This window comes from Delphinus delphis, chromosome 9, assembly GCF_949987515.2.
Source record: "Delphinus delphis chromosome 9, mDelDel1.2, whole genome shotgun sequence".
Lineage (NCBI taxonomy): Eukaryota > Metazoa > Chordata > Mammalia > Artiodactyla > Delphinidae > Delphinus > Delphinus delphis.
Window position 1 is genome coordinate 46,488,170 of NC_082691.1, and position 24,990 is coordinate 46,513,159.

The 24,990-nt window shown below is 41.1% G+C and overlaps 1 protein-coding gene across 9 annotated transcripts in view; it reads right to left on the reverse strand.

The window, feature by feature from the left end:
* MIOS (meiosis regulator for oocyte development) overlaps positions 1 to 24,990 on the reverse strand; it is a 119,081-nt gene that overhangs the window by 42,334 nt on the left and 51,757 nt on the right. For 7 of the 9 annotated variants that reach the window (XR_011246597.1, XR_009520610.2, XR_009520609.2 and 4 more), the window contains exons 1-3: positions 6,965 to 7,063; positions 501 to 1,842; positions 73 to 171 (exon numbers count right to left, since the gene is read on the reverse strand). Coding sequence is in view for 2 of the 9 variants with exons in the window: in XM_060020470.2 (XP_059876453.1) it covers positions 73 to 171; positions 501 to 1,794 (1,393 nt within the window). In the remaining 7 variants the exon portion in view is untranslated. Of the gene's footprint in view, positions 1 to 72; positions 172 to 500; positions 1,846 to 6,964; positions 7,064 to 24,990 lie in introns of those variants that run through there. The other 2 variants (XR_009520613.1, XR_009520615.1) reach the window with 2 other exon arrangements.

Here is a 24,990-nt window from a genome sequence, read left to right on the forward strand (position 1 = left end):
CTAAATTTGGGGGGAAAATAAGAGTACAAAAATTATAAACATATTGCAGAAAATAAAACAGAATTTTCTTACCCAAAGATGATTTTACAATTGATTTAATTCCTGAATAAACCAATGATCCTTTGTTGCCTGGAGATTTCTGATCCATATCTTCTGTATACTGCTTCATAAGTATTTAAATGCATAGGAAATACTAGTAATGATGCATAATAAAATATTTCAAAGCTAAATTTATTTTGATTTGGAACCAATTCATAATAGGCATCAGTGCAAGAAGGTGGTTGGTTCTACTCTATTGTAGAGATACATTTTTCTCCCTCCTACACAATCTGCAAAGCAGTATTTCAACAGTTTTAAACAATTTTACTTTGGAATTTTAGTATTAAGTCTTGCATTTGCACATAAAACATTCAGCACGGTATTTACAGACTGACCTTTTGGCAAATTTCAAGAACATTTCTACCAAAGTCATCTTACAAAACTCACAATGCAAAGGATATAGTGCAGAGTATACCAGAGTGACTTGAGCTGTGGATCTTCATTTCCCGCTAAAATATGGTTTCTCCACACCTGTTCTGTATCAAGTCCGTACCTTGATAAAGCCCGAAGGCGCATCTTCGTTGCTATATCTTTTTCTAAAGAATTATCATTTTCTTCTTCCGCACATTCATATAAATGACGACCACAAGCCCACATTAAAGATGTAATTGGGCTCCAGGCAAGAGAGATTCTTTCAAAAACAGTGAAGTCAGACATTGTTCGGTTGGGAGTTACAACTATCATTCGATTTTGACTTGTTGGATGCCAAGCAAAGGAGGCAATGTAATTGTCACAAGGTTGCACACTTCTTTCAATTATTGTGGGTTCAGTTTCATCTCCAATGGGAGTGGGTGTGTGCTGCATATCATATAATCTAATAATATTACTATCCCTTGTTAAAGTGGCAAGCAGACCAGTCCTAGTTGGACACCATGCTACTTTTGTTAAGGGCTTTGGTTGCTCAGTCAAAGTCAAAACTGGCTTCTCAAATTTCCTAAGATCCCATATTGCAACCTGACCTTCATAAAAGGAAGCAACACGATCATGGAAGTATGGGTCTACTGTCACGCCCTGAACAGCTTTTGTATTCACAAACATCTTTTGGCTTGTATTCCGAAGATCAAAAATGGCTAGGTTACGATGCATACCAGCAAGGAGAAGTTTCTGGTCTCGTGGAAGCCAACAAAGAGAGAGACAAGCATCATTCTGTCCTAATTCATAAAGTGGTTTTGTTACTAATAATGTTGTTTCAGTTTCACCTGCCGAAAGTCTTACTTTCTCCATGGGAACTATATCAGGCGTGTATTTGCTGCAGATGTCCCAAATCAGCACTGAAAAGTCAGCTCTATGTTTATCTAGACCAGCAGCAAGCCAGTTACTATCCAATGGATTCCATGCAAGAGTATTGCATTGTCGTGCATGTTTTGGAACAAACTCTTTTCCTATCAAATCTTTGAACTTTGAGTTATGATCTTGACCAAGACTTGTAAGTACAACTCTACCATTTGCTTGTCCAACTGCTAGGAGACATTCAGGATCATAATTGAGATACCAGGCAACACATTTCATATAGGGTGTTTCTGAATTTATTGAGAGTAACGTAGCTGCAGAGTCTTCAGATAAACGTAGAGATCCAGCTTTGAATTCTGAATTCACAGTAGATTCCACGTGATAAAGGCTAAGTTCTGAGTCACATACAACAAATCTATCAACCTGGTGTGGTGCCCACAATATATCAGGTTTGGTACCACTCATGCTTACTGATGATCTCAAAGAGCGCAGTTAGGTCCATTCAATGAAAATCTGCTTAAAAATAAAAAGTTTTAAAATGTTAACAATATACAATTCTAAGCTGAATCAACTATTCAGAAAGTCAGGAAATTTTCTACACAGATACTCTGTTTTTCAATGTATTTATATTTCTTCTTACTGCTATGAATTCAAGACAATATTTATTAATAAAAGGGGAAAAGAAGAACTTCCTCCAATAAGATGAGCTGGTAGGAATCTGAGAACTCCATTCTGGCTTTATTTCCCATGATCAATTATCTTAATTGCACTATTACTAGTACCTTCAATTTAACCTCAGGGTTGAAATAACTTCAGTGTGGTGAGCAAATTAATAAGTATCATCCATCTGAAGGGGACAAAACTTTAAAGGGTTATGAATCACATACCTAAGCAACAAGTTTAAAGCAGCACTATCCAACAGAACCTTCTGCAATGATAGAAATGTTCTGTGTCTGTACTGTCCAATATGGTAGCTACTAGCCACATGCGGCTACTGAGCACGAGAAATATGGCAGTGCAAATTTTAAATTTTGATTTTAATTAATTTTAATATAAATGGCCACATGAGGCCACCAAAATGACCAATGCAGATTTAAAGTACAAAGCCACTAGTTTCTTCCTCAAATTTCAACGATAAGAAGCAGGAATGTATTGAGCGGAGTCGAGTTCAACTCCTAGCTCTGACACATGCTAGCTGTATACCTCAAAAAGGCCTTTGTGTTTGGGGGTCCTTTAATTTTCTCATCTGTACAACGTAAGAACTGGTTTAGACTAACGTTTCCCAAATTTCAGTTATTCATGTACCACCTGTGCCATTATTTAATATTTTTATTTAAACTGACTCATTTTTAAAATCTGAAAATCAATTTTAATTTCATCATAAGGTCCATGAGTCATGGGTACAATATGCTAAATATATTTTTTTCTAACATACTTAAATAAATATATAACTATTAAAAATGCTTGATTGTGTTACCTAAAATCATCCTGTTTATGACCAGTAGGACACACTGCACTTTGGGAAACTGAATTAAGTGAGCATTAGAGGCTCTTTCAGTTTTCAATTCTATAAACTTCGAATAGGTATTTGAAACAGGAATTTTGAAAAGATAAATATGCTAGTAGTAGTTTAAGCACATAAGCACTAAAAATAGTTATGCTAAAAATGGTAGTTTAATAATAAAAGCTACTTACAAAAATGTAAATTTCTGTTTTTAAGCAAGTCTGGCTAGAGGTAACAGTCTGGATTAAAAATGAACAAAGAGGGCTTCCTTGGTGGCGCAGTGGTTAAGAATCCGCCTGCCAATGCAGGGGACATGGGTTCGAGCCCTGGTCCGGGAAGATCCCACATGCCGCGGAGCAACTAAGCCCGTGTGCCACAACTACTGGGCCTGAGCTCTAGAGCCCGAGAGCCACAACTACTGAGCCCACGTGCCACAACTACTGAAGCCTGCGTGCCTAGAGCCCGTGCTCCACAACAAGAGAAGCCACCGCAATGAGAAGCCCGTGCACCACAATGGAGAGTAGCCCCTGCTCGCTGCAACTAGAGAAAGCCCGCCCCCAGCAACGGAGACCCAACACAGCCAAAAATAAATAAATAAAATAAATTTATAAAAAAAAAAAAAGAACAAAGATACTCATAATCCTCATGGCAACTGGTATCTGTACATCCATGCTGTCAGTTCTTAAAGAGTGAAGTTATGGTTCATTCATCTCTCTATACCCTGTACCAGATGCAGAGCCTGGCACAGACTCCTAATAAAGATATTCTAAATAAATTCAGCTCAGACATATGTTTTGATCTTGTAAAAGTTTCAGTCAGGAATTATTAGTCTAGAATTTCAATAGACTCATAAAATTTAGATGACTGGGAAAAGCCTCTAAGAATTCTCACACCGCCTTATTTCCTTCCTTAATAGTTCTGAAGCCCAAGATCAATCATTTCAATTATATTCTTACTAGCACCCTCAATTTCTTCATTTCCTTGCCACTTTTGCCTTCCCCGACAAGCTCAACTGTCTTCTTTCTTCCACTCAGGCTGCAGAGTCTCACAGTTCTGCAGACTGACTCCATAAAAAATTAAGGTAGACAACGTGTCTGGCCTGTGGTGCTGGTTCAGCAGTTCTTTTATTCATCTTCCCACTCTGGCCTTTATGAAATCAAAGTGATCTTTTTAAAATACAAACTTATCCAGGTTATCGAACTCCTGCTTAAAACCCTCTCATGGTTTCCAACTGCTGTTAGCATAGAGTTCTCATTCTTCGACAAAACCTACAAAACCCTAAATGATCCAGCCTCAATGCACCCTGTTCTCCTCCCTGCTAACTGTGTTCTAGCTATACTGTCCTTTTCATTGCCTAGAATGTAATCCTCCACCCATCACACCTTTGCAAATGCCATTCCCTCTGGTTGGAGCTTTCTTCCCTCCCTTCTCGGCCATGTTAAAACCCGCTCAACCTTGACTTCAACCACACTCTATCCCCTCCCCAATCTAAATCAGGTTACTTAGATATATACTCTCAATGGAGAATATTCCTTCCCTTTAAATCAGCCTCTTGAGCTTCCCTGGTGGCGCAGTGGATAAGAATCCGCCTGCCAATGTAGGGGACACGGGTTTGATCCCTGGTCCGGGAAGATCCCACATACTACGGAGCAACTAAGCCTGTGCGCCACAACTACTGAGCCTATGCTCTAGAGCCTGCAAGCCACAACTACTGAAGCCCGCGTGCCTAGAGCCCGTGCTCCGCAACTAGAGAAGCCACCGCAATGAGAAGCCCACGCACCGCAACGAAGAGTAGCCCCTGCTCACCGCAACTAGAGGAAGCCCGTGTGCGGCAACAAAGACCCAACACAGCCAAAAATAAAATAAATAAAATTTTAAAAATAAACAACAAAAAAATAAATCACCCTCGCCATCTCTCCTACTAGATTATAAACTCCCTAAGAGCAGGTGAAGTACCCTTTTTGCTCTCCATTTGAACCTCTAGTACCCAGCACAGTGCTGGGCACTTAGTAGATACTTAGTAATTACTTGTTAAATGAATGCATTTGTTAAATGCTCCCTCTGACACCTCTCACACTGCTTTCTCCAAATTTCACTAATCTCCCCATGCTTACGCCCACTGCCCTTTCCAGTAGCGGTTGGCTCAAGCCAACAGCAAAGTGCACACTGTCATAACTGGTGCCAATAATGGGTAAGGGCCCACAGTGAGCAACCCTGAGAGGATCACTCTCATACACTGACTTTCGTTTATTCTATAAGCATTTGGGGGCATCTTCTATGTTCTAGACACTGTTCTCAATGCTGGGCACACAGAGGTAAACAGGGACAAATAAGGTCCCCGGTTGCTATGGAATGAACTGTGACCCCCCAAAATTCGTATGTTGAAGTGTTAATCATGACTCCACCTGACTGTCTTGGAGATAGAGTCTTTAAGGAGGTAATTAAGGTTAAGGTTAAATGAGGTCATAAGGGTGAAGTCCTGATCTGACAGAACTGGTGCCCTTAAAATACAGAGATACCAGAGCCCTCTCCCCATGTGAGTACACAGTGAGAAGGAGGCTGTCTGCAAGCTAGGAAGATAGCTACCACCAGAACCAGACCATACTGGCACCCTGATCTCAGACTTCCAGCCTCCAGAACTGTGAGAAAATAAGTTTCTGTCGTTTAAGCCATCCAGTCTATGGTATTTTGTTATGGTAGCCCAAGTGAACTAATACACTAATAAAACCTGCATTCTAGTGCTGAAGTTATGTCCAGTCTTAAAGAGAATTTAAAAATTTAAGAATGAGAAGGAAAAGAAGCACCTTGTGTAACAGGAAGTAGCTAACACAACAAAAAGAAGGAACAGATGCTGCCAAGTAAGGCTTTATTCATACTCATGCCCTTGCAAACAGAGGAAACCTCTTAACTGGAGGTATCCTTAGCTCTGGCCCATCTTCCTATCTCACTGAAAGACAAATGCTAAAATAGGCTTCCTTCCTACAACTGTACTCTTTACACAAATGATCCATGGTTTAAAAAAAAATGATCCATGGTTTAAAAAAAAACTGGGTGCCACATGGAAAAATCCATCTTAAAAAAAAAAAAGTGTTACTATAATTTTAAAAACTATTTGATTTACAAGACTCTCAACGAAGAATCATCCGTATTTCTTCTGATATTATGCACATATTTATATTACCATCCACAAAATCTGACTACAGTAACTCATACAGAATCACAGAACTTGAGAGTTAGAAAGAGGCTAGTAAACCCTGCATAATTCACATAGGAGTAAAGAGAAAACCAGATGTTTTGATTCTTTTCCAACACCACCCTACTCCCATCCTAGATTACTGCACAGAGAAAGGATCAGCTACATCATTTGCAGGGCCCCCTTCTTCAAAACTTATTAAGAATTTCAATACTGTGACAGCAGAGCATTAAACCAAGTGCCAGGCCTTCTAAAGATGGGCCTTGTGTGACTGCACGGCTCACACACCATGAAGCTGGCCCTGAATACAGAGGTACATCTATAAGCACCCTCTTAAGAAACGTACAGCTGACCCTTGAACAACTCAGGGGTTAGGCCGCAGACCCTCCAACGCAGTCCACATGTAACTTATAGTTGGCCCTCTGTATAAGTGGCTTCTCCTTATCTGTGGTTCTGCATCCTCAGATTCAACCAACTGTGGATTGTGTAGTACTGTGGTATTTACCATTGAAAAAAATCCACATATAAGTAGACCCATGCAGTTCAAACCTGTGTTGCTCAAGTCAACTGTATTTCTTTACAATCCAACACAGTATAGATGGATCAAGGCTCCTGAACAAACACCACTAGGAATATGGTGGAGAGCAAAGAAAAGTGAGCCTGGAGTCAGAAGACCTCCAGCCACTACTAGCTAGACCCTAACAAGCCCCTTAATACTCCAAGACTATAAAATGGAGATAGAACCCACCCTATCTCCTTCTCACAGAATTGTGACAATCAAATTAAATGAGTTCTATGCATCAACAAATGCGTCAGTATCACTACGATTCCCTTAAACAGCTCTGGCAATTAATGTTTTCAAATGCTGGAGACACTGAAAAATTGGGGGTAAAAGGGGTAGGATTTGCCATAATTACAGCTTATATTTAGATGCTCACCTTCAAGTATAACAAGCACTCACTTCCCATCAATGGTTTCTGAGCAAAGGAAAGCCATGATGATGATTCTGTGCTCCTCACCAGAACATCTATAACAGCACTGTCCAACAGAAACATAGTGTAAGCCATAGAACTTAAAATTTTCTAATGGCCACATTGAAAAGAATAAAAAGAAATCAATCTAATTTAGCAATATATATTATTTAACCTAAATATCAAAAATATTATCCTTTCAACATGTAATCAATGTAAAATTATTAATGAGAAATTTACCTTTTTCTGTCTTTTTTTGTGGTACCAAGTCTTGGAAATACAATATGTATTTTACACTTTCAGCACATCTCAATCCTGTGTGGCTACTGGACAGTGAAGATCTATATAATACTAAGTGTACAAGGTATCCAATCATCCTTTTATGTTGTTGTCTTTTCTACTTGTCTTACCATGACAAATAACAACAGTAGCAGTTTCAAGAAATTTCTACCATCACCATCTTCAAGGAGATGCTCTATATATCTCCAAATTTCCCTTAAAATATCGTTAAACAAAAGGCTGCAAAGGCAGTCATTTGCTAAGTCATTTAGGAATGCTCGTGGCTCCTGTGAGCAGCTTTATCCTCTTACGGAATTTTCATTACTCGTACATGCAGAGGACAGAGCTACGCGGGTGACAGGCCCTTTAAGAAGTATTTATTTAGAGTACAACTAGAGCAAGGCTGGCTACTCTGCCGGGTAATGCAGAAATCTAAGGGTGACTCCCACACTCCAGACACCTGGCTGAGCTTCGCGTCCAAGGGCAGGACGCGGTTCTAGACAACCCGGCAGCGGTGGAGGCTGCAGCGCGGACCCAGCACCCCGAAGGAGGTCCCCGAGCCCGCGGGCCGCTCGCAGCTCTCAGGCCCGGCCTGACGCCCGGCGCGGTTATCCCGCAGCGCTGAACGCGACTCCCCGCGCCTCGGCTCCAAGGAGGCCCCAGGGTCCGCACCCGCCTGGGCTTTTCAACTGGGCTTGTCCGGGCGCCTAGCGGCCGTCCTGGAGCTTCCGAGCCCTCGACTCGGGCCTCCCGGTCCCGAGTGCGGAGACGCGGCCCAGCCCGCACTCACCGACCTGGCAGGCAGCGCTGCCTCGTACTGCCGCTTCCGGCCTAGTCGCAGCCCCTCCCGACGGGGGTGGTCCACACGCCGGCAAGATGGCGGCCGCACGACGCGGTCAGTAACCGGGGCCACAGGACCAGGGTCCACTACCCGACCACCGCGCCTCGCAGACGCGCGGACTTGCCTGGGCCTGGGAAGGGGAGTTCCCCGCTACGAGCCCCGCCCCTCGCTCGCCCGCGGAGTCGCACCGCCCTGGGGCGGGGCCACGGCCCCAGAGGCCCCGCAGGCCCCGCCTGCTGTCCAAGCGCCCTGGTCCATCTCCTCAGGTCCCGCCCCCTGAGTCCCCAGGCGGGATCCTGGTCACGTGGAGCCGGACTCCTCTCAGAGCTGGGTTATCAATTTTAAGGGATTTGGATGCTTTAGCTCATTTAATTGGTTTAAATTTCCATTAAGGTACTTCCCTGGTGGTCCAGTGGTTAAGACTCTGTGCTCCCAATGTAGAGGGCCTGGGTTGAATTGCCGGTCAGGGAACTACATCCTGCGTGTGGCATCTAAGATCCTGCACGCCCCAACGAAGATGCCTTGTGCAGCAACTAAGACCCTCACAGCGAAATAAATAAATATTAAAAAATAAATTTCCATTAAAAATTTATTTGTGTGGCTTCCCTGGTGGCGCAGTGGTTGAGAGTCCGCCTGCCGATGCAGAGGACACGGGTTCATGCCCCAGTCCGGGAAGATCCCACATGCCGCGGAGCGGCTGGGCCCGTGAGCCATGGCCGCTGAGCCTGCGCGTCCGGAGCCTGTGCTCCGCAACAGGAGAGGCCACAACAGTGAGAGGCCCGCGTACCGAAAAAAAAAAAAAAAAAAAAAATTTACTTGTGGGCCATCTATGTAGTAGAAAGTCCAGGGTATTTGGTTCACGATTTATTCACTCATTTACTCATTCCACAAACACGTCTCGAGTGCCTGTTGTGCACTTGCTGTAATGCTGGGGACACTGGAGTGAGCAAAAAAGACATGGTCCTGGCAGGAAACAGGCAATTAGAGGGCTGCCTAGTTAGGGCTAAAACAGCGCTTCGGCAGGAGGGGCGCCCCTTTAGTGTTCGGGGTGTGTGTGTCAGGAATACTTCCTTGACTGCTAGGCTGAGACAAGGATGAAGATGAGATAGCTGGGAAAGCAAACAGGTCGGAGGGATTTGGAAGAGAAGAGCCTTCTAGAGCAGAGGAAGAGCATATAGCAGTGCGGAAACAGTGGAGTATGGACGAGTGAACAGAGGAAGTGGGGACAGATGGAGATGATGTATTAGAAAGGCATTTGGAAATCAGGCTAGTGAGTCTGTATGGACTTTTCCTAAAGGCACTGGTGCAGTCATTGAAGGTTTTTAACCAGGAGAATGGTGTAATCAATTTTTATGGGATAAGGTAAGTATCCAAATGAGAGATGATGGTAACCCAGACTACCAGTGGTCTGGAGAGTGGGAATGGAGAGAAGTGTGTGGCCTGGGGAATATTTAGACGTTGGGATGAACAGAGCTTGATGATTGATTAAGTGAGTCAGGGAGAAAGAGGATTCTAGGTTTCTGGCTCCCGTAATTGAGTGAATGGGGCTGCCACAGGTGTTACAAATCTTATAGAAACTTTCTTCAGTTGTCCAGCAATCTGTGCTTGTCTGTTCACAGTTAAAGGTGGGTGATTTGGAGCTTGTGATAGATATAAACAGCATACTGAGCTTAGTCCTGATGATTTTCAAGGCAGATAGTTTGGGTAAGAGGATGAGTTTGGGGAGAGTATTGCCTGTGGAGGTCTAAGGCTCCTTTTCACTCCTGCTGTTGGAGAAGTGGAGGCTTAGGAAGGTGCTGAGTACTGAGGGCAGATACCATAGGATTCATCCCTTCAAACACTATCTTGCCAATCTTCTCAATAGTTTTGGTCCTGGCCCCAAATCCCCAACCTCAGATCAATACAAGTCCCTTCCTTCTCCACTCCTACCATACAAAGCTGAGGAAAACATCTCACACTCAGGAGGTGACTTTGCTTCCTACTTCAGAAAGGAAATTAAAACTATTAGTTAGGAATTCCCAGAGTCTCCTACTATTTTCTCTTTCCTTCCCCTCACATCTTCACTCACTCCCATTTTTACCTTCTTATAGCTGACGTAGAGAAAGAGGAGGGGCCCTATATGCTGTTTCTCCTGGGACCTAGCACCATCAATTTTCTCCTCTTCCATGTGTCTTCAACCGCCTCATTTCTACTGGTTCTTTACCTTCAATATATATTCAAGTCACTCCCACTTTTCTCCTTGAAGGAGAAAGCCATACTCATTCTCTCTAATCCCACATCCTCCTGTCTTCTCCTGAATTGGGTCGACTCAGACTTTCATGCCCACCATTCCATTAAAACTGCTCTTTACTTGCCTATTGTTGTCATCCCCTTCTGGAATATATGCTCCACATCCTCAGTTTTCATTCTGTTAAACCTCCACCCGCAAGTGTCAGCAAGGCATTCGGTGACCCAGTTAGGAATGACCATTCCTTGGCCTCCCTTTCAGCTAGGCGTGGCTATATTGAAAAAGACTCACAGACTTAGAGAACGAACTTGGGGTTACCAGGGGGAGGGATAGTTAGGGAGGTTGGGATTGACACGTACACACTGCTATATTTAGGACCTACTGTACAGCATAGAGAACTCTGCTCAATATTATGTAACAAACTAAATGGGAAAAGAATTTGAAAAAGAATAGATAAATGTATATGAATAACTGAATCACTTTGCTGTATACCTGAAACTAATACAACATTGTTAATCAATTGTACTCCAATATAAAATAAAAAGTTAAAAAAAAAAAACTATGACCTTTGAGATGTGAGTAGAACTGGATCATGTCCCTTAAAAGAGAAGCTGTTTGCTGTCTACTACCTCTTCTCCCTTCTTGCTCTCTGGAAAATGGCGAAAAGAAACATGGACTGGAAAGGGAAGCCATGTATTTAGGAAGGCAAAACTGCTCCATTAGTCTAAGTCCCAGCCTAATTTGGGGAGCTGAGGTTCCCTCCTCCCTTCGATCAGCCACAAAGTTTCGACCATTACACAAGAGAAAATAAACTCTCTTCTTTTAAAAATTACTGTTTGTTCGGACCTGTTTGTTATAGTGGCTTAGCTTATTCCCTAATAGACAGGGACTCTGTCTGCTTTATTCTCTACTTAATCTCCAAGACCTAAAACAGTGCATAGCACAGAGCATATGCTCAAAAATTTGTTGAATAAACCCTAAAGCAATATTTTTCTCTGCTCTACACTCCCCACTAGCTAATATCTTTTTCTCCCCTTTGTTTTCCATCTAAGCTTTTGTGAAAGTGTACTCTTTTCACATAGCTTTCAGTTCCTTGCACCCTAAAGTCCCCATAGGAATAAGTGACACTTTTCTCATTCTACGTGGAAACTGATTCTCCTTCTTCACTAAACCGTGTTCCTTGTGAGTAGAACTGGAGAATGTCCCTTAAAAGAGAAGCTGCCTGACATCGCCTTATTCTTCTCCCTTCCTGCTGTCCGGAAAATGGCAGACAGTATTTTCCTTGTGGATAGTAAACTTTTAGTATAGAACTTTGGATTTCCTGTAGCGCTCGACTACATAATATGTATTCAAAAATATTTACGAAGTGGGAGAGTACATTGTATTTGTTGGAAGGTTAAAGCGTATCAGGGAATTTAACAGACTGGTCTGAGGTTACACTAGCTGTCTTTATCAAACATTCATTTTTGTAATGGATGCCGGAGTTGCTAGTCTTAATGTTTGTTTTGTTTTTTAAACTTCTGTAACCCTAACAGGATGCTCTTCTTTTCAAACTCCTTTATTAATGTTGTGGCGATCCAGTATAGGATTTTCTGTTGTAGTTTTAAACCAATAAAGGAGAGCAGTTGAAGATTGCTAATTTCCTTCTTATTTACTGCTGCCCTCGGCAGCAATTCAGCAACTATTGGAATAGTCCATGGAGTTTGTGACTGGCTAACCCCAACTCCCTTTATTTTCACACGAAAAAAATCAGTCTGTACCTGAGAGCAACTTTTACTCTTTACGCACAAGTGGAAATTAAGGCCCTGTGAACATGTGATATGGCTTAGGTAATCTTTTTACAAAGGTTGAGGATGAGAAGATTTGAGATATCTTAAAATAATGGTCTTTAAAAAGTATTCTAGGGCTTCCCTGGCGGCGCAGTGGTTGAGAGTCCGCCTGCCGATGCAGGGGACACGGGTTCGTGCCCCGGTCCGGGACGATCCCACATGCCGCAGAGCGGCTGGGCCCGTGAGCCATGGCCGCTGAGCCTGCGCGTCCGGAGCCTGTGCTCCGCAACGGGAGAGGCCACACGGTGAGAGGCCCACGTGCCGCAGAAAAAGAGAGAGAGAGAAAAAAAAAAGAAGTATTCTAGCGCACTCCCAAATTAATTTTGTAAAACAATGCACTTATTCATACATTTTGGTGGATTACATCTAACACTGTCATAGTAAATTTACAAAGTTGCCAAGGGTATGATTTTTAATACATTTTTAATGTTTACATTGTAAATAAAATGGTTGTATCGAACTTTAAATGTATCCAATGAAATTTAAATACCTAGTGTAAATTTCTCAGTATCATTCATTTAAAAATTTAGTGAATAAGCTATTCTTTAATTGTAGGAAATTTTATATTATTCTATTTTTTTCTCCTTGAACTTGTATGTCCATTCTACTGTCTCCCAGTGGATTATTTATGAGTTTGATAACAAACAATTATATAGCATGTACTACGTGCCAGATACTTTATAATATAGGCTCATTTAACACTCTGTCTCAGATTGGGTGCTTTGAGAGCCGTCTTCCAAGATGGAGATTAGGTTGTAGGATACTTACTAGAGAGTATTCTTGAGATAAACACTTGTGAAAGAGAGGAAGAAGATGTAGGATTGGGCAGAGGGAGAAGCCGAGCTATGGTTCAATACCAATAAAGGACTCAGCCAATCCATGGGAAACTTTGGAATTGAACTGGCCCTTCAGAGTTGTCTTGAGTTGGGACAAGGGACCCAGGCCCTTATTACTACCTCACTGATGTGGATGTGTCATTGATATGAGCTGTCCCTTGAAAAAGGATGACTTTGAATGAAGCAGTTTTCTTGGCAAGGCAGTCCCCAAAGAAGGCTGACAGCTATGGGCCAGCTGCTGGTAACACTCCCAGCAGCTGAAGGAATAAGTCACTCATTACTGAAGGGGGACATCTGGGTGGTGCGTCACAGAATTCACCACAATCTTATAAGGATGAGGCTGATAATTTCCCCACTTTACAGATGAGATAACTGAAGCAAAAAGAGGTTAAATAAATTGCCTAAGATACCTCTTAAGTGGTGGGGCTAGGATATGAACCCAGACAATCTGGCTCTACCCTTGTGCTTCTAACTACTGGTCCATTCCCTACCAAATAAAACAGCCTCTGATCTAATTCTATGTGCCATTAAAATTATCTTTTAAAACAGAGGTTGGCAACCTTTTTTTTGTGAAGGACCGGATAGTAAATATGTTCAGCTCTGCAGGCTATACTGCCTGTACCACAACTCCTCAATTCTGTTGTTCTAGTCCAAAAGCAGCCACGGACAGTTCATAAACAAAGGGGCATGGCTGTGTTCCAGGAAAATTTATTTACAGAAACAGGTGGCAGTTTGGATTAGTTTACTAACCTCTGTTTCAGGGAAAAAAAAATATTTCAAGATAGAGGAAACACTCACCGTTTATTGTTACAGGAATAAAGTAGTACCAGATGGAATATACATAATGATCCTAACCTATTTTTTAAAGACTAGAGGGAATTGTGCCAACATTTTAACAGTAGATGTCTCTGTGGGGTAGGTTTAAAGGTGATCAATATTTTCTTTATTATACTTTTCTGTTTCCTGAGATAAAAAATGTAAAACTTTTTTAATGAGAGAAAACCCAGTGAATATTATTTTAAAGAGTATTGTTGGAGGGATTAGGATGCTTAATTCCATAATGATAGACAGACACTTCAACTTCATAATCCTGTGCCCACAGAGTTAAGTCAGAGATAATAAGGTTCAAGCAGCAATGCAAAGTGTCTATCAACTGGGGTAGTTTTAGGATGATAACTGCACCATGGGTGATGGGAACATTTCTTGCTTTGCTCATTGATTGCCTCTTCACAGGGTGTCTGTTTCACTAGTGGATATCTTGGCATTATGAATTAAATGCTTGTACTCCCCCCCTCAAATTGATATATTGAAATTCTAACCCTCCATGTGATGATTTTAGAAGGTGGGGCCCCTGTGAGGTAATTAGGTCATGAGGGTGAAGCCCTCAAGAGTGGGAGTACTGCCCTTATAAAAGCGACCCCAGAGAGCCCCCTCAACCCTTTTCTGCCATGTAAGGACACGATGAGAAGTCGGCACTGAAACCCAGAGGAGGGCCCTCACCAGAACCCGACCGTGCTGACCTCATCTCAGACTTTCAGCATTCAAACTGTGAGAAATAATCTTCTGTTGTTTATAAGGGACCCAGTCTATGCCAATTTGTTACAACAGCCCGAACTGACTAAGAAACTGGGCTTATCCCTTCCAATGAGCACTGAAGCACTAAAGTAGCAGCCATCAACATCACAATCAAATCCCAGTGAAACCACAGCCATCTCTCTCCCTGGTCTCTTCCACTCATTGGGTGGGATTTGAGTAAATCACATTTGGGCTTTTGAAACAGATAAGGTGTCTAAATTCTGCTAATTTCTCTGCTCCCACAGCCATTGCCCTAGTTTATTTAGGTCTTAATTACTGCTCACCCAGACAATAGTCTCCAAACTTGTCTCTGGTTCCCCTGTTCCTACCCTTTTATGCTAAACCTTTGATCTTCCTGAAGCACATCTCAAGCGACTCTCTTATTTAGAGCCCTTCATTGGCTCATGTTTCCTACAGACCAAGATCCAAACCCCTCAGCCTGGAGTTAAGATGTCAATACTGTTAATTCTTTGTGGTTGATGAGAAAGAAAATTTGTATTTTCAATGGATCAAATTAATTTTAGAATTACCTGAACCCAATGAAGCCCAAAGCAGTTGTATAAGTAGTAAAACGAGAAAAAGACTTCCCGAACCAACACTGCAAGTTAGACATATATGTAACTGTGAAGATAATGAGTTCAGAACCGGTGTCTTTTTTTTTTTTTTTTTTTTTTTTTTTTGCGGTACGTGGGCCTCTCACTGTTGTGGCCTCTCCCGCTGCGGAGCACAGGCTCCGGATGCGCAGGCTCAGCGGCCATGGCTCACGGGCCCAGCCGCTCCGCGGCATGTGGGATCATCCCGGACCGGGGCACGATCCCGTGTCCCCTGCATCGGCAGGCGGACTCTCAACCACTGCGCCACCAGGGAAGCCCAGAACCAGTGTCATTTTGAGGGAAAGACCAGGTCACCAAAAACTCAAAGCATATCTGATTGGCCTCAGCCAATAATTTGGACTGTTTCTGATGTAATGTGCAATGTGTGACTATAAAAGCTTCAAATGGGTAATGGACTTAATTCTCATGTTCAAAATCTTGGACTATCAGCCGCTTATTTGCAAAACTAAGCCTGGCTTTCTCAGCTGAGTATAATTGTAACCCCAGGAAGAAATGGAAGAGGTAAGAATTCAGAAGCATAAAGAGAATCAGAATCAGGATAGAAATGATGAGGAAACAAATTTACTTCCTAAGTTTTAGCCCTTTTGTAAATTTTGTATCAGTCAGTTTTATAGTCATTGCAATGTTGAGTATATTTTGTCTTCTCTTGAAAAACATTTAAAAAGGGGGACTCAGTTTGCAACGATGTTTACGAGTTTGGAGAAATGTAATCTATTAAATTAGTATATTTCATGAATTATCTGTGTAAGTGAGGTATATATATTGTTTTAAAATTAATAAGTTAATAAATGGTGAATATTCCTCTCTATGTAACATACACAAAAGCTTCTGGCATATTAAAAGAAGTTATAGACATGAGATTGTTCTCATTCTGGCCCAACATATCTTTCCAACTTGATCTTTTAACCCATACTAGCTCCAGCCCTACTGAATTATTCCCAATTACTTTTACAAAGCAACTTCCCTAAACATGCCTTTATTCCGTTTTTCCCTGGAATATCCTTCTCCATGGCTTAGAAAAATTAAATTCTATCCATTTCTCAAGATACGTCCCTCAGTTTCTCAAAGTCTCCCACAACTGGAGGTCATGTCTACCTTTCTGAACTCCTTGGCACTTGTCACTGTGCCTGTCTCACACCCTTAGCCTATTTACACATACACACACATAATTACATATTATATTATAATAATGTTATTGCAGATTATATTACAATATACTCATATGGTTCTACTGTGAATTCCTTGAGAGTGGGATACACATTACAATTATCATTGTTCCCCATATTATTTGTTGAATCAAAACAATGAATGCATGATGAAAAATTAAAGAAACACATGAATGCTTCCATTCCAACTCAAAATTTAAAAATATTATTGCGAAAACAATATTGAAGGAAATATCTTAAAATTCAGATATTTCTACCATGCAAAACCGTTTTCATTTCTCTGCTTCACTTTCAGGATTTAGCTATGCTCATACAGCATATTTGTTTATGTAACAGGATGTTAAAAATAGGATTTGTCATCACTAGACTGGAGCAAAATAATAGGTGATGAATATTCTCACATTCCAAAGTGATATCACCTATGCAGTGCTAGCATAGTGCTAACACCTATGCAGTACTGGAAAAATTTTGTAACCTGAAAACCTAAACACACTGAGGGATATAAAGGGGTTGGGAATGAAGAGTCTGGGGGAGATTTTTTTGGAGAAATTCATTTCCAGGGAGTCTCACTCCTAATCCCCTAGGAGAGGTCTAAAAGTGCTGTTCTCAATGGAGAGCTTGATCGGTGCAACTGGGAACAGGGATGCAGGCAGGAAACGTGGCACACTGCTGTCTGAGCCATGCCTGGAAACTCAGAAGGCCAGCTAGTTACTCTGAAGGTCGAGAGGTGAGAGGTGCGTCTATGGGAACAACCTTCATTCCTAGTGTTTGTCAGGATAAATGATGCAGGAGCGTGCCCTGCAGACTAGATGTGGGTCACAAGGGGAGAGAGGCAGCCTAGAGCAGTCAGTTAGAGGGCTTTCTGGTGGGAGGGAAGCGACTTCAGCTGATAGACTTTGGAGGCGTTTCATGTCTGGTGTGAAGGAGGCCTGTGTTTGACAGCTGCCGGAGAGGAGACCTTGCCAGTTTAAGAGACCTTGACAAGGGATCCTCAGTGAAGCAGAATCCCTGACGAAAGCAGGAGAGCTGGAGAGTGGAGAAAGGGATCACGTGAATATCTTCCAAAACCAAAACAAAGTAGTAATCAGTTAAGTAGATCTTCCCAGGCTTTCTGAAGAGTCAGAAACTGCTCTTCATGAGTTTGGGGAAGACAGAGAGGCACAAAGTGGGGAAATGGAAATGACCATTTCCCCTTTCCCACTGCAGGCTTCCAGCCTGAAGCGAGCCCCAGCTGGGGAGAGGAGAAGTTTTAAGCTCAGAGTTTTAGCTGCTACATGGAAATAGACTTTTTAATTATTGAAACATCAGTTTTTTTGTTTCTTTGGTTTTTGGTTTTTTTTTTTTTTTTTTTGCTCTACGCGGTCCTCTCACTGTTGTGGCCTCTCCCGTTGCGGAGCACAGGCTCTGGACGCGCAGGCTCAGCGGCCATGGCTCACGGGCCCAGCTGCTCCGCGGCATGTGGGATCCTCCCGGACCAGGGCACGAGCCCGTGTCCCCTGCATCGGCAGGCGGACTCTCAACCACTGCGCCACCAGGGAAGCCCGCATCAGTTTTATGACTCAATGTGAAAGAAGTGATTTTTATATCAAAGACTGATTCAGAGACTCATGACACCTGCCTATAATTTCATCCAATGGGAAAGGAAAATCCTGCCCTCAAAAATAGGTATGAGGGGCTCCCCTGGTGGCGCAGTGGTTGAGAGTCCACCTGCCGATGCAGGGGACACGGGCTCGTGCCCTGGTCCGGGAAGATCCCACATGCCGCGGAGCGGCTCTGCCTGTGAGCCATGGCCGCTGAGCCTGCGCGTCCGGAGCCTGTGCTCCGCAACAGGAGAGGCCACAACAGTGAGAGGCCTGCCTACCGTAAAAAAAAAAAAAAAAAAAAAAGGTATGAAAGGACAGTTGGGGGAAAAATAAAGTTGTTTTGTGATGGATCCTATGGAGTCCTGCTCTTTTAATAAATTCGTTACATTCAACTGTAATCAGAATGAGTGAACCATTTTACGCAACTAAAATTTCAAGTCTTTAATAAATTAGTACAAATTGTAAAATATGATAAATACACAAAAGTTTTTGCAACTGTACACTAAAATATTAATTGCATAAACACTGTGATATTACACAGGGCTGAGGCCTATGGTTCTGTAGTTTGTGCATTAGCACCTCCAGGAAGGCCATTTGCATCATGGTTATTCTACAGTTGTCAGGCAGCAAGACTCTTGAGGAAGGGACACTTTTCTAATATGAGGTATGATGCTATATGTTACATGTGTGGTACCTTAAAGGAAATGATACTGTATATCCCAAGAAGTATTCACGCATGGTGTATTAACTAAGCAAATGCTCAGACTGTTAAAACTGTTATATTGTGATGATGGACGTTTACACATTGAGTTTAAAAATAATCTCTCCAAAAGCAACTTCGTTTTTATTAAGCTGGAGGGAAAAGCATCTGTGTAATTGTTTATTTAATGGTTTAAAAGTTAAAATTCCAAATTTTATTTGTTTTTTTTAACATGTCAGCCAAGAAAATACATATCTGTCATATTTGCTGTCTCATAAGTATGCCAGAAATAAGTGTATTGGGTGAAATTGAATAGCGCCAAAGACTGAATTTAACTGGAAGAGACTGCTTAAAATGGGAAGGCACTGAATTCTGTGAGAAACTCTAAGCTTTTTTTCTTATCCTATTCTGCTATCTTATTCTATCATCAGGAACTTTGTCTCCCAATACATGTAAATTCTACATCTCTGATTGAAGATCTAAACCATTTCCTGTTTATATAGAAATAATTTCTTATATTAAAGCCTGCAAATTGTTTATTAAATGCATGTGTTATTGCCTAACATTTTTTCTTTCTTGTAGTTTTACTATATATGTCTGGGAAGTAAAACTCCCACTTAATAGCCTATAAAGTCTGCTGATGTATCAGCAGTTGCCTTGACATTATTAGATGCAAGTAAGCCCTACCCTGACTATTAAATAGAATAGAATCTAAAAAATATAAGAGGAAGGACACTTCCAAACTCATTTTATGAGGCCAGCATTACCCAAACCAGACAATAACACCAAAAGAAAATAAAGTCACAGGCCAATATCCTTTATGAACACAGACGCAAAAATCCTCAACAAAATATTAGCAAACTAGAATTCAACAATACACTAAAAGGATCGCACACCATGAACAAGTAGGATTTGTTCCAGGGATGCAAGGATGGTTCAACATCCACAAATCAATGTGATACACCACATTAACGAAATGAAGGACAAAATTCATACTGATCTCAATAGATGCAGAAAAAGCATTTGGCAAAATGCAACATCCATTTATGATAAATAGAAGTGGATAAGCTTATTCATTCTAATAAGTGCATTGACTCTATTCATTTTTCTTGTAGTTGAAATTAACATTGGTGTCCCTAGCATCTCTTTAAAATTTTAGTTTCTGAAAATTATTCCTTTTAACCTGAATTTTTTCCTTTGTGTTTATTTTAGAGGTTGGGGAGTGGAGAGTATATAAACAATGAAATAAAATCTACTCCCTTTTAACTATGTCCACATATATACACAGGGGGATGGGAGTTAAGGGTGATTATTACTCACAACATTCTTCCTCTGGACTTGGAGTTATTGATAATTGAGAAATACATACAATAGAGACATGGAGATCAGAGCGTCAGCATTACTATTAGTAAAGCTGAATGCAGCTTGGACCTGCAACCCCAACTAAGTTTCCTGGTACTAGCATTCGTGTCTAGACTTTGGACTTTCTCACCAAACAGAACCTTCCAGCTGCAAGGGACGTTACTCACTACTTCCCATCCTTAGATCTCTAATAGTAAGTTATGTAGAAGATGAGGTCACACATGCATAGGACTTTGAACACATTAATTCTACCCACTCAGGAAACACGGACCAGTGGATGTTAGACTATTACCCCCATCATTTAGGATAAATCTAAATCCTCCTCCTGTGGAGAGGACTAAATAAGGGGAGAAAAGAGATACCAAAGGTTATACACTAGTAGAAGTATCATAGAAATATGAAAGCAGGGGCGTACTTGTTAAAGTTGGAACTACAGTCATTGATCAGTTGCAACCATAAGTTGGCCAAGGATACAAGAATTTGGCAAAAATCAATGGAAGCATCCTATGAGCTTCAATTTGCTATATGGAATTTCCAGTAGATGATATTGTGTATTTGGTTATTACAGTATTTGTAAGTACATACCCTTCATATCGGTAATATTTAGAATAAACTTATGTACATATATATATATATATACACACGCACACTTTTTTATTTTCAGGGTCGATTGTTAAATACTTTCCAACAAACTACTGGGTACTGTCCTTTTCCTTCATTTCCTTCCCTCTGCTGGGTCAGTTGGGTACTAAGCTCTTCGATTCTACTTTCTAAACATTTCTTGGAATTGTTCACTTCTTTCCATTCCTACTGTTGATGCTTAAGAGCCCTGTCTCTTAGTTTACTAAGTTTCCTAATAGGTTTCTCAGTCTCCAGGCTTGCTTCCCTGCAAGATTAATTCTTCACACGGTCACCAGAGTGATTTTCCTAAAATGAAAATGTAATCATGTCATTCCTCTGCTTAACATTGTTCACTGGTTCCTCATTGATTTCAAGATAGTCTAAACCCTTTAACACAGCAGAAAAGAAAATGTCTACTTATCCTCTGCTCCCTGCACTTCTAACCTCTGTGTCACAGTCTGGGCTGGGTGCCACCTTTGCAGGTCTCTTTCATAGATATTATCGTGCTGTATTGCTGTTGCCTTTTTTTTGTCTAATATTTTGTTATAAAAATTTTCAAACATACACAAAAGTTGACAGAATTATATAGCAAACCCACTACCCACCATCTAGACTCCACAATTAACATTTGATCTATAATATTTGACATATTTGCTATATCATAATATTCATCCATCTACCCATCCCTCTATGCATCTTCTGTTTATACAATGCATTTCAAAGTTGCAGACACCAGTACACTTGCTCCCAAACACTTCAGCATGATCTTACTAGCTAGAGTGGGATATCTGACTACTTAAGAATATTTTTGGTAAAACTTGTCATTGCCTTTTTCTTACCTATCTCTTCCACTAGGCCGAGGTGACTGTGTCATTTGTTTTCTACCCAAAAACAAACAAGACACAGTATGCCTCACACATAGTAGGAACAAGGTTAACATTTCTTAAATGAATACGTTTCAGATTTCATCAGATGTTAGTTTCTTGATTCATATATCAAAGTAATTTTTTCACCCCTTTGATTCATCTTCTTATTTCCCTACCCAGAGAATTTGTAGACAGCAACTTTCGTTCTACATATTCAGCATCATAGGGAATTAAGAATTTTAATCTGTTAATGATAGTAGACAAACTCTCTCATGGTGTCTTTCTACAAAGCCCCACAAGGTGGTGCCCAAATATCTTTTTTTCAAACAGTAGTCCCTCAAGATCCATGGTCAGTCCTCACTAATTTCTGTTGATATTTGGCATTTCTGAATTTGGTTAATTAGTGTAAGGAATATTATACATATAAATATAAGTAAGAAAAATTACTTACATAAATAAAATTATACATGTGTATTTCTGAATCTATGGCTCTGGATATAAACAATGAATAATGATATTAGGTACCTTATATTTGTGTGAGTTGTATATCATTAAAATGTTTTTCACATCCAAAATAGTAAAATATGAATTCATCTCAAGTCCTATTTACTGTAAACTTTGTCCATGAAAAATTTACCCTTAGTACAGCATTTAAAAGGACAGAGGAAGAAACAAACTATTGTATAGGAGGAACTATGTAATTTAGATGTAACTCAAAAAATGATGACTCTGTTACCTCAACTGGGGACAATGTTGTGTGAACCAGAGTTGTAAAGTGTTGACATAATGTGGGATAATAAGTTACTTAATGTTCTTAAAACACTTTAGTTCCAGAAATTTGATTGATTTATCTAAAAAACTTTCCTTGTTGAATATTCTTATTAAATTCCAAATGGACTGACCAGAAAACTCAAATGGATGTTGAGTTTCTGCAACTTTTTATTCATCCAAATGATGATATCTAACCATATTACTAGCTGTATTTTGATCAGGTATCAATAACATGCACAGCAACCACAGTTTACTCAAATCAGTGTAACAACAATCCCAGGCTACTCTGGCAAACCTGCCCAAACCTAAAGGAAGAAAGTTCTTCAACTCGGGGCTCTCATAAATGGTGTTCATTGCCTATGATGGCCCAGGCATTTAGATTTACACAGTGAGAGATGAGACTCATTATGTCCTGGAATTTAGCCCATGATAATTTGTCTTGAGCCATTTGCTACTAAGGGAAAATTCCTATTTTTCAAACATATATTGTTGGCCATATAACAGGCTCCTTTTTCTCCTGCTCTGGCACAGCCTGGATGGTACCAAGGCCTAGAAACCTCCTGGGGTATTTAGGGATAATGAAAGATGACCAGCTGATGTACAAAGATCTAAACTTTGTTCCCTCACTATCTCACAGGATGATCTTTGGGTGGGTCTCAACACCTGCCCTCTATTTTATCACCTGTGAAGTGGAAGAATCAAATAAAAGTGGTCTCTAAGTTTCCTTCCAGTTCTGAGATTTGATGCTATTATTTGTCCCCAATAAAAGAAAAGTGTAAATACCATCTAGTGGGAAATGGAAGAATTCACCAAGATACAATACAACACTTTCTAATACCTGAAAATAAAATCAACTAAATGAAAAATAGAAAATATTTTCCCCATTAAAAGCAGAGTTTGGTCAAGGCTTAATAAATAGATCAGGGGTCCCCAACCCCTGGGCCACACAGCAGGAGGTGAGCGGTGGTCAAGCGAGCAAAGCTTCATCTGCCGCCCCCCCATCGCTCCCCATCTCTCACATTATACGCTGAACCATCCTCCCCCCCCCACCGCCCCATGGAAAATTCGTCTTCCACGAAACCTGTCCCTGGTGCCAAAAAGGTTGGGGACAGCTGAAATAGATTTAATCGTTCATTTTTGGGTGGATTCTGCATGAAAATGTTAAGACTTCTTTATTCACTGAAGGGAATAATTTTTTTAAAAGTTGGACAGTCAAACCTATGATAGAGCAAGACCTGTCTACTTTCAGATATTTCTTAGAAAGGAAAATTGTAAAGATTTCCAGATAGCATCCTGATTTTTCGTCATAAAAAATCTGCTCTGGGCTTCCCTGGTGGCGCAGTGGTTGAGAGTCCGCCTGCTGATGCAGGGGACACGGGTTTGTGCCCTGGTCCGGGAAGATCCCACATTCCGCGGAGCGGCTGGGCCCGTGAGCCATGGCCGCTGAGCCTGCGCGTCCGGAGCCTGCGCGTCCGGGGCCTGTGCTCTGCAACGGGAGAAGCTACAACTGTGAGAGGCCCGCGTACCGCAAAAAAATAAAAATAAAAAAAAAATCTGCTCTTAGTAAAGAATAAACAACACAGAAAGAGAAAATATAAATATTTAAGGAAAATTTTAGAGAAAGCTTCAAGCTTGTAAAACCTCTCTTGTTCTCAATGAAATTAAATTTTCAGTCTCTTATTTCCAGAACTTCTGAGAACTTCCTTACGTACGGGGTCAAAAAAAGAGAGATGGCATATGTAATACTACGGACATAATATTACACCTTTTTCCCCTCTGAAAATACAATAGCAGCTGTGTTCTGCTACATAGCTTTATCCTTATACTAATCTTCAGTGTTAAAGTTATACAGCCCTCTGTATTCTTCTCCTTGGTTAGCAAGGGATTACTTGGAGAGACATATCCTCGTTGTGTTCTACTTCCTCAACACACTTCTTCTTCTTCTTCTTCTTCTTTTTTTCATACCCAGCTATCTCCACATCTTAGCATACCTGGTCTGAAGAGCAGTTGACATCTGGTCAATTACACTTGAGGCACTTGCCAAGAGAGATGCTTGGCCATAGTGATACAAAGTCAGCTTAATAAAATTCCTGCTAGTTGATGCTATTCGAGGAGCAGACAATGGCATGGAGCCATCTACTGGTCCATCCCCAACCCAACAGCTTTGCTTCTCATTGGGGCTTCTCCATCTGGCATGTATGAAAGAAGTCAGTCACCCATCTCATTCCTCATTGCCTTTGCATATATTTCCACTCCCTATTCAAAGTCTGGAAAAATCATGCTCACAATTTCCCAGCTACCATTCCATGAAGGAAAGGTGCCAAAGAAGGAAACTGTTATTCCTTTTCCAGAACTTCTGAAGTCAATATACTTTAAACAGGCAAGCATTTCAAACCATGCAGAACATTGGTTCAAAATAAGCTTTCTTGTTTCCATTCTAGGGTATACTGAGCTAGCCACACAGGAGTCTTCTCTTGCCAGGGAAGCCTGTGGGTTTAAAAGGCATTTGGTACATAGCTAGGCATACTGAGTGCTAAAGTTTCCTGAAGATTTAAATACAGGATTAGATTTTAAATTGTTAATCTACCCAGAAAAATAGTTTCACAGGGATGTTCAGAGGGGATTGCTTCCTGATTTCAAGTTCTCTTTCTGCGCAGTAGTTCTTCCAGCTAACGCAGAAAATCTGTTAGTTTTGCTCTCATAATCTATTTTTATTTTTTGGC